At 35.0% G+C, this 17,928-nt stretch overlaps 2 protein-coding genes across 2 annotated transcripts; one reads left to right on the top strand and one right to left on the bottom strand.

Annotated features, from left to right (window-relative positions):
* On the top strand, positions 1–5,464 carry LOC115975964. Its single transcript, XM_031097019.1, has 5 exons — positions 1–945; positions 2,225–2,283; positions 2,417–2,545; positions 3,139–3,274; positions 4,842–5,464. The coding sequence occupies exons 1-5, from the start codon at positions 247–249 to the stop codon at positions 5,166–5,168; spliced, it is 1,350 nt and encodes a 449-aa protein (XP_030952879.1). The 5' UTR covers positions 1–246; the 3' UTR covers positions 5,169–5,464.
* Positions 5,465–6,187: 723 nt separating this feature from the next.
* On the bottom strand, positions 6,188–13,080 carry LOC115975963 (THO complex subunit 4D-like). Its single transcript, XM_031097018.1, has 7 exons — positions 12,941–13,080; positions 11,682–11,921; positions 10,685–10,828; positions 10,528–10,596; positions 8,348–8,535; positions 7,314–7,364; positions 6,188–6,645 (listed from the first exon to the last, which is right to left on the bottom strand). Exons 2-7 carry the CDS (start codon positions 11,874–11,876, stop codon positions 6,438–6,440), a joined length of 855 nt encoding a protein of 284 aa, XP_030952878.1. The 5' UTR covers positions 11,877–11,921; positions 12,941–13,080; the 3' UTR covers positions 6,188–6,437.
* Between the last annotated feature and the right edge of the window lie 4,848 nt (positions 13,081–17,928).

The following is a 17,928-nucleotide window of genomic DNA, read 5'->3' as shown; positions in this document are numbered from 1 at the left end:
ACAGGTGTCAAAGGTGGTAGAAACAAGAAACAAAACAACAACGCATATGCCTCTTTTCACGTAGACACAAACCAGAAAAGCAAAAGCCAGCAAAGCCGAGAAACCAAACATATAATCTAATAAGTTCTAACCACCAAGACAAGCACCTACTACCACTATTATTATTATAGAGTGTTAAAGTAATTAACCAAAAATTCAATCATTTCAGATTGATTCAGTTTCAGACACTCCGAAACCAAAAACGACATGTCGTTCTCGTGTGGGCTAGAGTGCGTGGTGTTAATTGGTTGTTCGCGGTGGGCGTGGAAGCGGTGCACATACATAGGCTCGGACGACAGCGCCACGTGGCCGACAGCAACGCCCGACGAGTTCGACCCCATCCCACGTATCTGTCGCATAATCCTCGCCGTCTACGAATCGGACCTCCGAAACCCGCAGTGGGCGCCCTCGGGCGGCTACAGGCTCAACCCGGACTGGGTCATCAAGCGGGTCACCTACGAGCAAACCCAGGGCCAGGCGCCGCCGTACCTGATCTACTGCGATCAAGAGCACCGCCAAATCGTGCTGGCGATTCGCGGCCTCAACTTGGTGAAGGAGAGCGATTACAAGACCCTCTTGGATAATCGGCTGGGGAAGCAAATGTTTGACGGCGGCTACGTACACCACGGCCTTTTGAAGTCGGCGGTGTGGCTGTTGAATGAGGAGTCGGAGACTTTGAAGCGGCTTTGGGTGGAGAATGGGTCGGAGTATGAGATGGTTTTTGCGGGCCACTCGCTCGGGTCAGGTGTGGCGGCGCTGTTGACGGTGATCGTCGTCAACCACCGGGACAGGTTGGGTGGGGTTCCGAGGGAGATGATACGGTGCTATTCGGTGGCGCCGGCGAGGTGTATGTCTCTCAATTTGGCCGTCAAGTACGCTGATGTCATTTACTCTGTTGTCTTGCAGGTGAACTTTTGGTAACTGTTTTTTGCCTACCTTGTGTTTGTTTTGGCTTATGAATAGTAAATAATAGTCATGTTGTTGATGGGATGGGAATTAGGATGGGATTTTTTTGTGGCTTTGAAAATTTGTTTACAGGGTATTGTTTGTTTCATCTGTTAGAAATGGTACGTCGATAATATTTTCACAATATTTTTATGACAAATTTTAAATGGTAAATTATTATTGGTTGTTATTGTTGTGGCAAAAAAAGTAACTTAGTGTTAGGTTCAAATTTGAACTAATAACAATTATTCATCTATGATTTGTTACGAAAATGTTATGTACGTAGCACATCTCTTTATTTATATGGTTGATTGAAGTTGCTATTTTTCTGGAGGTTGTGTGAAAAACTAGAAAAGTGTAATGTCCACAAAAATTTTATAACAAATTATAAATGGTTAATTATTATCGGTTCTAATTTAAACCTACCGCTGAAATTACTTTTTTGCCCTATCAATAACAATTTGTAACAACTTGCCACTTAAAATTTGTTGAAAAAGTGTTATGAAAATATTGTGAACATAGTATTTCTCGAAAAATTACAACTATACTGGAAATGTTGGTTTTTTTAGTTACTATTTTCAAATCAATTAAATTGCAATCTATGCCCTTAAAATTTGGGGTAATTGTAATTTTATCCATTAAAATTTCAAAATTTGGATGTGTACCCCTAACTTACTATATCATTTCCTTTGTCTATGCACTGTGGCAAGGAGTTCGTTAAGCGTTACCTTAAATTTAACTCAAAATGACGTAATTTTATATATGAGATCAAATTGCCCAAAACTTTAGTAGTGTAAATTGCAATTTATTCGTTTAAATCTAAGCTATCATTTTGATATTGCAGTTTTAAGCTTCTTCTTTATTTATTTTCTATATGAAGCTCTCATCATTTCTAGAAAATGAGTCTTCCATATGCAAACATTTGGGTAAATGACTTCCATTTCCTATTACTCAGAGTTTTGTAACTTAATTGCACAGTTTGTTCTCCTTAATTAGTAGAACCCCCTCCCCCCATTGTACTATCAAATTATCAATAAATAAATAAAAACCTTGCATTTCCTACTAATTTTGGCTTCAAATTTTATAATTACGGTTGGTTGTTATTTGGTTTGAAAGTGTGTGGTGTTCATTTTGATTATTTTGCATGAAGCTGCATGTTCCTCATAAGTAATTTGATTTAGTAGAATCAGACTCTTGAATTGGACTGAAAGCGTCTTGTTAAGAATTTATTCTTGTCCAGGATGATTTCTTACCGAGAACACCCACCCCCTTGGAAGATATATTCAAGTCAGTCTTTTGGTTAGTATTCTTCTCTCAATATTTCAAATTAATGGTTAAAATCCTGCCTTAAAAATTTTACCATGCAATTCACCACCTGTGTACTTTTAGTGGAGTACTCATCTCTTAAACCAAGCATTAATGCTTTGGACAGCTTGCCGTGTTTGTTATTTCTGGTTTGCTTGAGGGATACCTTCATACCAGAAAATAAAAAGCTTGGGGATCCAAGAAGACTTTACGCACCTGGAAGAATGTATCATATTGTAGAGAGAAAATTTTGCAGGTACCGACAAATTCAAACTATGCGTTATTTTAGGGATATTGTATAATTTTCAATTTATTCTTTGTGATGTGAAGGAATAGTTATTTGCATGCCATAGACTAAGTAATGACTGTCATGAGAGTTATGATTGAAAGATATTCCTGAGAATTGCACTCAACCTCCCATATTCATGATTTCTATGGAAGGCTTAGTGCCATATTCAGGGTGTTTTTTTTATCCTTTATAAAGTAATCAATAAATAAGTAATGTTCAATGGTTTGTTGAGTCAAGTCTTGCACAAATTGTTGTCTCTTACATCTTATCAAAACAAAATTGTTTGCTCTTACATATAACGGTTATGACTATTCACAGATGAAACAAAGTTTTATTTTTTTTTTTAAATTGCTTTCTTTTTTATCCTTTTGTTTGTGTGTCAAGGAAAACCTTCCTATTATATTTTATAGATTTTAGCTGATGAGCACAATTTTATATTTTGCAAAAATGCATATTAAACTACTGTAAGGTTATCTTTTCTTAGAGGACTATAGTGGTAGGTTGCTGGCAACACCGTTGCTGATCCTAGACTGAGTTCCTGATTTCTTGGTACATTGCAGATGTGGGAGGTTTCCTCCAGAGGTCAGAACGGCAATTCCTGTTGATGGGAGATTTGAACATATTGTCTTGTCATGTAATGCAACATCAGATCATGGAATTGTTTGGATAGAAAGGGAAGCAGAAAAGGCGCTACAAGTAAGTAGGAAGTAGCCATCAACCTTCTACAACTCTTTGTTTATCTTTTTCTTCATCATTTATTCTAAATGAAGTTTTTCTCTGATATTATTTACCATCAAAACTAAAAAATGATTGAATGCATGTATCAAATCTTTCCGTGATCTTGAAATTTCTATCAGAGTCAGGGTGAAAAAATATAGTAAAATAATTCATTCAAAACATCTTCTCTGCATTTATCTAGGTCAATGACTGATGTTGACATTCTCTATGGAAGGATATAAAATAATCTCTTTTACTTACTGTTTACATCAACATGATCCATGGACTAACTGGTGATGCATAAAATAAGGAATAAATCCGTTCAGAGGTTCATATCAACAAGGGATGTAATGTAGAGATTTATGGATATAATCCATGAGATGGATGCAGATGTAGTGTCAATATCTGATGGCCGGGTATATGGTTCAATTTTTGGAGTCCAACTTTTTGTGCCTTTACATCTTTGGGTTTGATGTGTTTTGCGGGTCAACCACCCCCCCCCCCCCCCCCTTTTCTCTCTTCCCCAACCTTCTTCCTCCCCCAGGTGGGCTTCCTCCTCTTCCCCCCCAAACAAAAAGAAAATTAATTGGGTGGATGATAAAGTCTTGTGTTTAATACTGGGTGCATGTGTTATCTTCCCAATCCAAAATAATTATTTTGTTGTGTTTTCAATAGATTCTATTTCCAAGTTAATGATTAGATGTTTATTTTTCCTAGTTAACAATTAGATGCTAGTAAGTTAGCATGAAGTGAACTTCAGCTACATGTGAGTAGGGCATCATCAGTAGTTAGCATGTTTTTAGATATTTCTCATATTTAGTGGGTTCAAGACCTGCTGGATGCATGTGTAACTTACCAATAAAAAAAGAATAAATAGAATTTGTGAATGCTAATTTAATATATCATTTTTACTAAACATATTTTACTTGTGGAAAAAAAAAAAAAAAAAAAAGGCATTTCTCATTCTTTTTGTATGTTCCATGTTTGACACCAAAATATCCTTCTAATATTTCTTGGGTTAACACAAATATATCTTGAACTCTCATTTAAGTCAATTAATAAATTTGAACAAATGAAAAATTAAGAAACTTGATCAGCAGTGTGTATGATTGGGTGCCTTGGGGCTGATGAGATTTTCTTCCTATGTTCTGTATTAATTTTGGCCATGGAAGTAACCAAGGAATTGTGGCAAATATCACCAATTCATAAGACTGCTAATCAATGGGTTTCTTGTCCATCCAATAGAGATATTCAGCAAATTTAAGATATACCAGAAGAATGTGAAATAACTTCCCAATTGATTTTGTAGTGACGCTGTATCAGTTTAGTGTTATATATTCCGTGATAGATGTTTCCTGCATTCCACCAGATATATGCATGTCAAACTGTATTCTATCAACTTCTGCTGGACATGTTATAGATCTCCCAGATGATATACTGTAGCTTCTGTTGCCTTTTATTTGACAGTCTCGCTTGCCATTGGACTTTTAGTGTTTCAGTTGTCTGTTGGATAAATTCCTATTCTTACTTCACTCTCTTCCTTCAGAGAATGAGGGAAAGCAGTTCTGAGACCCTAACAACTCCTCCGAAGGTACAGAAACTCGAGAGGCTGCAGACTATTGAAATAGAACACAAAAATGCACTGGAAAGAGCTGTCAGTTTGAATATACCCCATGCTGTGATCAACCCTGAGGAGGTACCCTCTCATGAGAACGGACCAGAGCCTTCAGAGAGTCATAGTGAGGATGCCTTGGAAACAAAGTCAGTGCCCATCAGTGGAACAAGTAACTGGGATGAAGTGGTTGAAAAGCTTTTCAACAAGGATGAGTCAGGAGAACTACATCTAAAGAGCGAAGCAAAAGCTCTAAAATAACAGCAATTATTCTTTTCACCATTTTCGTTTCCTCATTGTTGTAAGTTTGAGGTTAGGAGTGTTGGTATTTGTTTTTTGATTCTTCTCTTACACATTTGTACATCTTGTAGAAAGAATTATCATGATTACATGCCCCATTTTCACCAGCCACAAAGGGAAATACCATTTTAGGAAAGAAAGGAAAAGAGATACCCTAAGAAATATTTTAGTGGGCTTGTTGCCTAGATTTTTTGTACTGTTTTGATGTTTTATAAATATTGGATTGACACCACATTTTTTCCAGGCATTTGAAACTCTCTTTGATGTTTTATAAATATTGGATTGACACGACATATTTTCCAAGCATTTAAAACTCTCTCAGCCTTGAGGAATTAAACCAATTTGCTCTTTGACTTAGGTTAAGTGGCTCCGAAGGCATTTTAGCAGTTCAGATCCTTGCTGCTACTGCTAGCCCTAGGTGGTCGACCCCAAACATTTACATTGGCAATCAAAGGGTAGAATTGAGATTAGCACTAAGACCCATTGAGATTATGGCTCAATGGGGGTTTGGGGACGTGGTATTTTCATGTGAGAATGGTTGTATCAGTATGAGCATGGCTCTATATATGGACGTTTGCCAAACATCACCAGAGGGCAAAGCATCCAAAATGCCCAGAACCCATCGAGAGTAGCGATACTATAACAATAATAAGAGACATAACGTGGCCCACCCAACAAGAACAACCTTAGGGAAAGCATAGCCTCTGAAAGACATTCTTTCAACTCATTATGTATCAATTCAATCGACCAACCTCATAGTATCATGACTATAAACATACGTTAGATCCAACAAATGAAGATCCTAAATACTAAATATTCAATTCAGACATGACATGACATGACAATGGTTTCTGACTTCACCCTGCATCCATTATCAGAAAAGTAAAGCTGGCTCAAGTACCATTAGCAAATAACATCCTAAAATTCCACCATTTGCAGCAAATAAATAATATACAAGTAATTAATAACACATGCAGACAGATAAATGGCAAACGAGTTATATATAAATTTGTGAAGAAAACCAAGACTAGAGAATGAAGAATCATCCAGCAGCTTCATTTACGCTACACATATCCTGTGATGAAAATTCACCGCATGCTCCATCTAAGCATTAAGCCGAAAATAGACACAAGTCACCAACAAAATAACCAAATTTGTACAACTGACAGCTAAAATTGACTACTATTAATATATTTAATTCCACAGAACAGTTCTTCGGCTTGAAAACTCTCAAATGTGCTTAGCTCCAGCATGATAGTTATCCAGGTCATCATTAAGTTCATCCACAGACATCTCAACTGCTTGATTCTTTTCACGACCCCGACCCTGGCCCTGGCCCTGGACCTGGCCCCTACCTCGTCCTTGACCTTGACCTTGACCTCGGCCCCGACCCCGACCCCGTGCACGGCCACCCCTTGCACCCCCACGTCGGCTTTGACTACAAGAAGTTCCAGAAATATGTAAAAGTCAGTTGCAAGTGACTAAACCAAATGCTGAAAAATGGTGGCCAATAACTGTAATGCCAAGAAATGCAAAGACATGGAAAATGAAACCAAATTCAAATGTTATTCCATGACAGGAATCTCAATGGTGAATATTTTCTTTTAGGCAGTTTGGCATAACAGAACTTCCACCTTGCGCACACAAATAGGATCTAAGTTTACTTAAGTTCTAATCTTCATACCAACAAGAAGACAAAGTCCAACTAGAAAATGACATCCAAAATTCCACACTGTAGAACAGCTTTCACAATCTCTTTTTCAGATATGACTAAAAATAAATTACCACAAAAGTATCTGGTAGAAACTGTTCAAGCAAGCATCCACCAGGATGCTGATGAGGAATATACCAGTGGACCCATTTAACTGCTCAACAAGGTCCCATATCCTAAATGTAATGTAATGAAACTGTTTCAAAAATTAAAAAAGCTTAAACCAGGCTTGAGAGCCAGTTTGAACTTTGAGATCAGCCAAACATAGGTAAAACGTGGCTTATGACACTTATTCCAATTTGCACAATGTAAACAAAACATAAGGTACACTAGACGGACTTTAATTAAATAAATAATAATTAGGTACAGAATGGTCAATTAAGTCAGAGATTTACCCAGAGCCACGCTTAACTGCAGCAGAGCCTTCAATTGGACCCAACCTAGGCCTGCATAAATTGAAGCTTCAGTAAACAACTTGCAACAGTCTTAGTAAATAAAATAAATATGAAAAAATAACTGTAGACTCTAGTTTTATAGCTTTGCAAATATTTATCCATCATGGCTGACTTGACAAGAATAGCACATCAAGTGCAAATCACCCATGTGCAAACAATACAACATGAACACAACCTTTTTGTGTATTAATATGGGGGTGGGGGTATGAACCAAAGTAGATCTGTTTAAACTAATTCAGAATTCTTTCAAAAAATTGCCTCAGTTTTATACCAAAATGATCACGAGACTGCAAGCACTATTTATATCTAAAATGAAAATATTTTCAATAGCCAATGAGCTCTAGCTCCAAATGGCACTCCTACCACAGGAATGCGTGGAAGGTGAGGTCAAGAGTTCAAAACCCACCAGGTAGGTGTAACTCACCAATCGCACACACATAGCAAATCATTTTTTTTTGATAAGCACACACATAGCAAATCATTGAATATTTGATAACCCTACACAGTTAAAACTTAAAACTACTTGGGGTGGAAAAAGGATAAAAAAAGATATTTTAAGAAAAATGTCTAAATGGGAGATTCATGGCTATAAAATGTAAATCCAAGCATTAAAGAAACATTATTGAAACAAATTATCCACAGATAATTCTAAGAAACCGTCCAACAAGAAAATGCAAATAGACATAAAACTTATTGACATCATGTATAATTCGAATCATTTAATAGATTCAACCACAATATGAACTCATCAAACTTAGGAAAAATTACATCGCTGCAGGTTGCACCAAGCCAAAAATTCAAGCAGACCCTAAAACCTTTAACAAACAGATGGAAATGTATTTAGCACACTGGTGATCATACAATTTCAATCATTTAACTCTTCTGTCATTTTGTCATTTTTAACTCCAACCAAAAAATAAATAAATAACTCTCCTCATTTGTATTCAAGCATAGAGAGGGATATGATCACATACGTCATAACAACTGTCCTCTTCCTCCTTCCATTTACTCCAGTAACATTCACTCGAGCTGAAACAGGCACATCTGAATTGGCACCAACAATTTCAATCCTCATGGGCCTTCCATCCAAGAGAACATTATTATACCGCTTAAGAGCCGCAAAGGCATCACTTCTTCTGGTATACACAACTTCAGCTGAACCCTGTAACCAAGTACCACAGATTACACTTTACTCACTGGAGTATAACCACCAAAGTATGATATCAAGCTAACAAATTCTACATTAATCAACCACAGAACAGAAGAAAATAATAATAATAATATATGACAAATCAACAAAATAAAAACACCAAAGCTTCATTCCATAAACAACAATCAAACTTTATGCCAGTTCATCACAGCTGATAAATATATAGCATGTAACTATGAATGGCATTGCAAAACACATAAGCACAAGAAAGCATTTGTATACCAACAACAATGACAAATGGCAGTAAACATATCAAAAATGCCATAGTAAAGCTAATCCAACAGGCCATATACTATAGAAATTAAAAAGAACTATACATCTATGATACTGAGGACACATTATGCATGTACTTGAAGGACCATTATAGTATGATAGCATACCAACTATTAGCTAAGTACCTCAGAATGTATCATGGTTCATGCTGATGACTTTTACAGTAAGGCATAACCTCATGAAACTTGTGTAATAGAATCATATAAAAATTGAAGGCATCAAAGAGGGAGCATCAATCATTCCAAATACTCAAATCAGACCAAGAGATAATAATGCCTAAAACGCAAATATGTGTGAAATGAGCCGTTGGGCATTGTATCGATTTTATTTTATTTTTTTTGGCAACCATGTGCATAACGAACCCGAAGACTCACGCTTTCGCTAATTCAACTCAAATAACCTTTATAAAGAGTATGCTTTTGTAGGCTTTTGGAGTCTTCTGTGGTCTAATTGGATTAGAGGCCCTAATTTGGGAGAAATTATACAATCCTTTGGTGGACCATGTCACTTGTCCACCATTCCACTAAAAGACTCCCACTTGTTTAAAATTGCTAAGTAATCAGTTTCTGTTTAAAAAAAATTTTCTAACTCAGCAATTTTAAACAGGTGTGGACTTTTAATAGCATGGTGAACCACGTCACTTGTCCACCATGTGAACCTTATAATTTCTCCTAATTTGGAGACACAGATTTTAGAAACTTTGACTAGGAGAGAAAGATGAAGCCCACACATAAGAGGGTCTAAGACAACTAAATTCAGAGCCATTGAAAAAACTTCTCTAATTAAGTTAGAATATCAATACAATGCCCAAATTATTTCATATTCTTCTCCAATTCTTCCCTTCCCTACAAGATTCACTAAGGAACCAAGTTATTCATATATTTTCTAACAACGTTATAGATTAAGACGATCAAATAAGATGAGCAAGGGGAAAAAAAAAAAAAAAGCTTATACAGAAGGGGGCATCAATACTACTTCCATCAAAATAGGCACGAGAGCCAAATCTTTTAGATAATATTTTATCCAGTCACAACTTCCTTTGAACTAGCTGATGACAATGTAGAATGAAAATAATATTTTACGCATGCTTCTTTTTTAGAACTAGTTGATGACAATAAGCTTCTAAAAAGAGGTTCTCGTGAGAGAGTAACAATGTAATATAGAAGTAATTGATGACAATAAGCTAATTATTTTTTATTGGAAAGTTACACACACGCAATGGGACTTGAACCCACAGCCTCAACCTCCACCTAGCACTTATAAGGGGAGGAGCTTCCAGTTTATGACAATAAGTTTCTCATAGAGACATTAGCAACATTAATCACTTCTTATCATTTTTTTAAGGTCACACGAATATTCTAACCACACAAAAAATTGATTCCAAATGACTTTCCAATATTAGGTAACATGTGTCAAAATTATAAATTGATGGATCATGCAATCCGCAAAATAGCCAAAAAAAATGAATGCAAAGAGAATATCTATTTGCTAGAGAGTAAAGAGTAATTCTGCTTAAAATATTATATAATATATAAATTAATACACTATAGGCATTAAATATAGCCACTACAACGGAGTCAGATGATCTAGGAAGACATCAAACCTAACTTGAAAATAAAATTGGCATTAAAAAAATAGTAGAAGTTACAAGTACTAAACATAAATACTTACACTTTGGCGACCATTTTTGTCATAATGAACTGCATATCTTTTCAGGTCCCCAATCTCAGCAAAGAGTTCCTGAGTTGCACATTAAGCTTCAAGTGAACTTCAAGAAAAATCCTCTAAAGAAAGCACTTAAGATGAAAGCATATGGCTTGAATCATACCCTTATATCTTCATTAGTCACTCCAGAATCCAAGTTGGAAACATATAACTTTGTGCCAATTTCTATCCCTGGTATCCCTGCAGCTCTAAGGCTCTCTTCAAATAAATCATGCTGCCATGGGAAATTCCTGGTTCTGCGGACAGACTGATGAAAGCACACAAAAAGATCCAGATAATGAAAAGGACACATCAGCTTATGACCAGATAATGCATAATTTCACCATTCTTCAAGATCATAGGAAATGAGCAAAATTCCCATAAAACATAAAAGAAACTGCTAAGAGAGTAGCATCGAGTCTTAGAAACATGCTCAAACAATCCATTAATCAGAAATCTGTAAATTAAGCTAATGAGTGGTAGATAGGAGTAAGGATTTGACCCACTGCATGTAAACCGGTGCAGAGATAAGACTGAGAGCTCCAGTTCTCAAGTTGAGCGAAGGAAGTTCCTTTGCAAAAACACCATGAACTGGATACGAACTGAAATCTTGCACCAAAGAATTCCCCACATTGCAAGAGGATCCATCACAGACTCCCGGTCAAAAGAACCAGTCATCAAACACTAAAGTGATTGGAACTATATAGTATGAGTTATAGATGTTTCTAGAATCAACCCCACTAATTGTTTAGTAGTTTTATGCTACTGGTGAGAGCTCCATGTCAAAATTTCACCTAAAGCAAGCTCCTTTGCTTACATTTCTAGGAAGTAGCTTTATAGCTTATTGACACCACCAAAAAGCTTCCGAATATAATGAACGTGATCTGTTGCAAAGCCCCCAAAGCATAACCCCAAAAACCCCACAAGTACATATAAATTGAAGAGATAATGGTACAAACGCAACCGCAGCGCAAGCACTTTAGTGGCTGAGTCATAATGAGCTTCTCCGTGAATAATTGTTTTTGAGTCTAATTCTGAATTAGATGACCTCTTGTATTTGGATTGTTTAAGCATGTCAGATTCTCAAGCATATGTATAGACATCCACAGTTTTGAGCTTGCCTTAGCAATGTTGTATGGTGATGGCCGAGGATTCACTGCAAGAGGACCTCTACGAAATGCCCCAGGCATTCTTCCACCACCAGGGGCCCTGCCTGGTCCACGGCCACGGCGAACTCTACCTCGCCCTCTAACTCTCTCACGGGAACCTCTATTTTTAATAAGATCATCAAGTGACATATCCAATGCAGTAGCCATTAAATCAGTAGCCAAAGTATTAGTCTTCAAGAGAGAAATGTGAACCTGTAAAAGGAAAGAAATGAAGAATATTATAAATAATGTTACTATAAAAAATTAGGCATGTGAGGGTTGAAGTTTAATATGTGTGTATACTGCCAAGACACGGAAAATGAAGGCAACAACATGAATCACTTCACTATTTCATTACATAAATCCAACATTAATTATTTGCACACCACGAATATTGAAGTTTCAATGAAATCATCACAGTAACAGATCAGCGTGAACTGGGCAGACCAATATTGTCACTGATTCACATGCCTGTTAAAGACTATTTATGACCCACCCACTTGGGTATGCATGTGTAAATATGACATCTGAACCAAGAACAGAGTGAAACAATTGGCGAAAGAACAAGTGTATCCATTGGGATCTATCCCATGTTCAATATTAACCACAGTAGATCATACATCCAAAACTATAACTCTATGGATGAAATCCCACCCATCTAGGGTAGGTTATTCCAGCTTCTTAGTGAGTCCACCCCTCATTCCAGGTCAACTATCTCAACAAAACCTAATGAATATATCAAATTCTAAAACCAAAACATTACCATAGTCCAAACTGGTCCCATAAACGCACAATACACAGTTTAGTTGCAAACAGAGCGTAATAAACCATTTAAAAACAAAAACCCAATACAATTTTTCCTCAGTTGAGTCCAATTTTACAAATTTTGAAAATCAAAACAACATTAAAAAAATAAAAAAAATAAAAAAAGCATATTAAGATCCATGTAACGGACAAAAAAGCAATTGAAAGATCTAAACTTATGCGTATGTATATTATAACTAAAACCCAAAGAGACAACAAAAGCAGGTGTAGGTATATAAGAGAGAGAATCAGATCAAACATGTATTTTCTATTTTTGCTAACTTTGAGATTTGAATTCCAAGACTGAAACTTGAAATCCAGAACTCCAACAACAAAAACACACAAAAACCTCTCTATCTAACAGATCAGAAAGCTCGCACTAACAAATAAACACACACAGAGACAGAGACAGAGAGAGTGGAAAGTACCTGAAGATTATCAGGTAGAAAACGTGGACGAAGACGAAGAAAAAGTCAAGGAATTGTTAGGGTTTTAGAGAGAGAGAGGCCAAAGCGAGTGAGATTTGGAAAAGGGGGATTTTTTTTTTTTTTTTAGGGTTATGATGGGGGCGGAGATGAGAGATCCATGAAGATGAAGATGAAGATGAAGAAGAAGACGAAGATGATTTATATTTGTGTTGTGTGGGGTTTTTTTTAGGGTTTCTTTACTTTCGCAGAAGGACACAGGAAAAGCAAAAGCAAAAGAGAGAACTTTTTTTTATAGGATGAATTATGAGTAGTATTAAACTTTTTGCTATGAGACGCGCTTACTTCCCACACGGGGTTTTCTATTTTCACTTCCTATATATAATTATAAATTTATAATAATCTCCTCTCTCTCCCTCTCACAATAATATTCACTTTTTTATCACTTCCATTCCATGACTATCCCTTTTTATTTTGGCTAAATTAATATTTTTCTTAAAATACATATTTATAACCCTATTCCCTCTTTTTGTTTGTGTCTGTACGTTTGTTTATAAAAAAAAAAATACTATATATTACGAGTCCACTTATTTTGTTAAAATTAAAAAAAATTTGTTAAAAGTATTATAAATAAAGATAAATGTTAGTTAAAATAGTGCAGTGAGACCATGAATAATACTAAAAATAAACTGAATAGTAAAATAAGTTGGCAAAAAATAAGCTAGCCAAAAAGACACTACGTGTATGTTTGGCATGGATGAAATTTGCCAGCTTATTATATTATTTAGCTTATTTTTGCTATTATTTATAAGCTCACTGCACTTTTTGGTACTATTCATGAGTCTGACTATACTATTTCAGCTAACTTTTACCTTTATCTACAGTACTTTTAACAAAAAATTTTTAATTTCAACAAAATTAGCGAATCCCAACAGACCCTATGTATTAAATATATCTCACTCCATACATTAATTAACTAATTAAACTTTCAAAACTCCTCTCGTAAATATATATTTTTTTTTAAATACTTTCAAAACTCCTTTCACATCAATTACTTATCTTGAAGTTTAGCAAATTAAGCTCACCAAGTTGAAATTCGTCACAACACCTTTTCAACAATTCCTCATTTAGGTTAATCCGTGATCATTTGCTTATAATTTAATAACATTAAAATATAATAAAACTTTAATAACATGTCATAAAAGTTAACATTTAAGCATTTTTTTACGACATCTTACTTAATTTAAATCTGATTTGGGCTCATGAACTGTCAAATTTAAGAGAATTTCATTATCTACCATGGGCTCAAAATTATCTCAATTAGATGGTCAGATATTTTGGTCAAACTAAGGTTAGATATGGATTAATTACAATCAAACATTTGAAAAATGTTTGGAATGGTTAATTTTGATATAAAAGTTTGAAATTTAACAATTGAGTGAATTTTTTACTTAGTTTGATAGCCGGTCAACTCAATCAAAGATTGATCAATAGGGGAATCCTAGTTATTTTGACCTCAAACATGAATATGGGGTAATCTGACATCCAATCCAGATAAATATCATAAATTCTAACATTCTTAACATTCCTTGATTTCCAAAGTCAAAATGGTAATTTTGCGATTTTTGTGTAAAATTTGAGATTTTGGCACGTAAAATGAGACAGATAAAATACTATATCGACAACTAGTATCCATATTTAAATTATTGTTAAGTGAGTTCGACCCATAATCACTTTATGTGAATAATGTAATGCTAATTTATGCCTCCTTTGTATTAACAATGTATTTTTTTTTAATCGATAAAACCTAACAATATGTAAAGAAAAAGAAGATAAAAAATAAGGAAAGCATTACCGAAAGTATTTGTTATGCATTAGCATTAAAAAAAATATATATATATATAGTGTAAGTAAACGATTACTCTTTACCTATGATGAATGTAAGAAAGCCTCTTTGTGCAAAATATTTTTGTGTTAACATGAGAAAGTTTTAGACAAAATTTAGTTTATAGTGTTTCATGATTAAATTATGTATCATACAGGCATAATACTAATAATTTTAACTTAAAATTTATAACACAGCTTACACAATACGCATGTAGACCACATGATAAAGTTCATAAAAGGAAGATTAAAAAGAAAGCCCACGTGAACTTGAAGTCTAGATGCTATGTCCATGGCTCAACAAAGAAAGCATGGGTTCAATCCACGGAGATGTAGTGTATGTTTGTATTCAGCTTTTTCTGCTTTGCGTTTTCTGTTTTGCGTTTTTGTCCTTTTTTTTTTTTTTTTTTTTGGTTTTCACGCGTGTTGGAGTTTGCGGTTACTGTTCAATGAACAGTAACCGCAAATGTTGACTTTGCGGTTACTTTCTGCAGTGAACAGTGCATATATGCACTGTTCACGGACCCACAAATTTCATTTTTTATCAATTTTTTCATTAAAAATGGGTCCCACAGCACTATTCACACATTTAAAAATTATTTTGCTACAGTATTTTCAGTTTTCAATTTTCAGTTTCAGCAAAATAAGTTCTATCCAAACACACCCTAGTCTCTTTAACCTCTACTTAAGCCATATTATAAAGGTATGTTTGGTAGACTATAATAAGCACTGTAATGTAATAATTATCCTTATGGTTTAGCTATTTGATAGTTTGGTTATATTTTTCTTATAGTGAATAGTCATTCCTTATGAATAACTATTCTTTAAAATGAGGAATAACTATTTATTTTCTAAAATTGATGTAATAACTATTTCTTAGCAGGTGTATTTTTTTTTTTTTTTGAGACAATTCTTAGCAAGTGTATTTATTTCTACATAAACAAAAATTCCATATGCATATGTGGGTTCCAGTTAGCTCAACTGATAAAATTTCTGATAATTGTATAAAAGATCTAGGATTCAATCCCCGCCTACACCAAAAACTGATTAGTGTTTTGGTCTGATGATAAAGAGCTATCATCAGGAGCGGACTCCATATGTTGAAACTCTCTCTCAAAAAAATTTCATATGCATATAATAATTATGAAAATAAAATTCATAAAAAAATAACTAATCTCTCTTTTAAATTTAAAAAAATATATATTACTTTTTAGGAAATATAATTATATGAGTAAAATATTTCATAAAATATATCTTAAGTTTGATTTGAAATACTTTCATTACATTGTCTTCAGGGTTCTATTATTGTATTGTCACCAAACAAATAAATAATAATAAGTATTACATTACAATATTCTGTGTTCCTTGTAATTTTTATTCCTATTCCTATGTAATTACCGTTATAGTCTACCAAACATACCCTAAATGTACAAATATTGTATTATTTTTGGGAAAATCACAGTGTATATCAAATTAATTTTGTCAAAAATTCAACTCACGGTTGAAACTTTTTTTTTTCTTTCATTTCAGTCATTTAAATTTTATTTATTACTTATCCTATCCATTATGGAAAATGGGCGTTGCCTTTAAGTCCCCTAAAAACAATGTCATTTCATTATTTTTGAATTTGTTAAATTTAAAAATTAAAAATTGGGAAATAATTTTAGTTATATCATAACACATATTTCTATTTATAAATTAAACCAAATACTCATATTTTACACCGTTACACCTAGGGATGGCAATGGGGCGGGGCGGGTCGAAATATAGGGTCTTTATCCCCGCCTCGCATGATTTTGTCTTGCCTCATCCCCGCCCTGCCCTGCATGACGGGGAAAACTTTCTCACCCCATTCCCGCCCTTTGAGGCCCCACGAAGCCCCACCCCACCCCGTAAAATTCTACTTTTTGTTAATTTGCCCTATAACTAGTACAATTTTTTTAATAAAAACTATTTTATTAATAAAAATATACTTGAAATTACAACTAAATTTATCCCATCAAATCAAATAACTTTTTAGAAAAAATTGAATTATATATCCAAGTGTTTAACAAGACAATCACAAAACAAAAAAAAACAAAAAAACTCATAGTATAAAACATAAAAAAAATAAAGCCAGAGAATCACATTAAGTAAAATAAAATAAGCTAATATTAATATGTTTGTTTAAATAGTAGGGTTTTAAGGTATCAAAAATTTATAAATATAACCCTAGCAATGCGGGGCGGGGCGGGATGAGTCTAAAATGTCTAAACCCATCCTTGCCCCGCCCCGTGGTGCGGGGCTAAAATCTTGCCCCATCTTCCCTCGCCCCACCACCTTTTGCGGGGCAGCGAAAACCCGTGTAGGGTAGAGCGGGAAGAGGTGGGTTAAGCAGGGTAGGGTAAAATTGTCATCCCTAGTTACACCCATTCATAACCATATTTAGATGGAGGGGGAATGGATAAGAGTAGAGTTGACTGAAAATAGGCTAATTTTGGGCTAAATCTACGATACGCTACGCTACTCTACTATACTCTCCCTCCCTCTCCCTCAATCCAAACAAAACAATTAGAAATTAAGCTACACAAATTTTGCTTTTCATTCACAAGGACGAAGGGGTGGTGGACGCATCGGTGGATGACAAGGTCGAGGAGGTTGTTGAAGTCTCCAACCTTAGGCAGTAGGGTCAAAACCTTTAACAAGGGTGTCATGTCATGGAGATCAGGGTTAGTGATAGGGGTGTGCGTGAGTCGGATTGGGCGGGTAAAGGCCAATATTTCTATCCAATCTGCCACTAGCCGGTTGGGAAAATTCCAATCCGCTACTGACCCACCGAAGTCTAAATTCGGTAGATTGGTAACAAATTTTGGCAGTTTGAACTCGAAGGGTTAGGCGGGTTGACATTATTCTTTTGATAAACTACAAAGTATATATACTTAAAAGGATAACCAACATTGGTGCCTAAACTAACCATATTACAAACTACAAGAAGTTAAGAACTACTTGCACAAAATTAAATCTAACTCTATTATTAGAAACTAAATGACCTTTAGTTTTTCAATCTAATGTTACATGTCATTTTGTATTTGTTTGCATCTTCAGTGGATTGATTTGAGTTTGTAAGT

The sequence above is a fragment of the Quercus lobata genome, chromosome 2 (genome assembly GCF_001633185.2).
Source record: "Quercus lobata isolate SW786 chromosome 2, ValleyOak3.0 Primary Assembly, whole genome shotgun sequence".
NCBI classification, from domain to species: Eukaryota; Viridiplantae; Streptophyta; class Magnoliopsida; order Fagales; family Fagaceae; genus Quercus; species Quercus lobata.
This window is presented reverse-complemented; position numbering and strand designations above follow the sequence as displayed.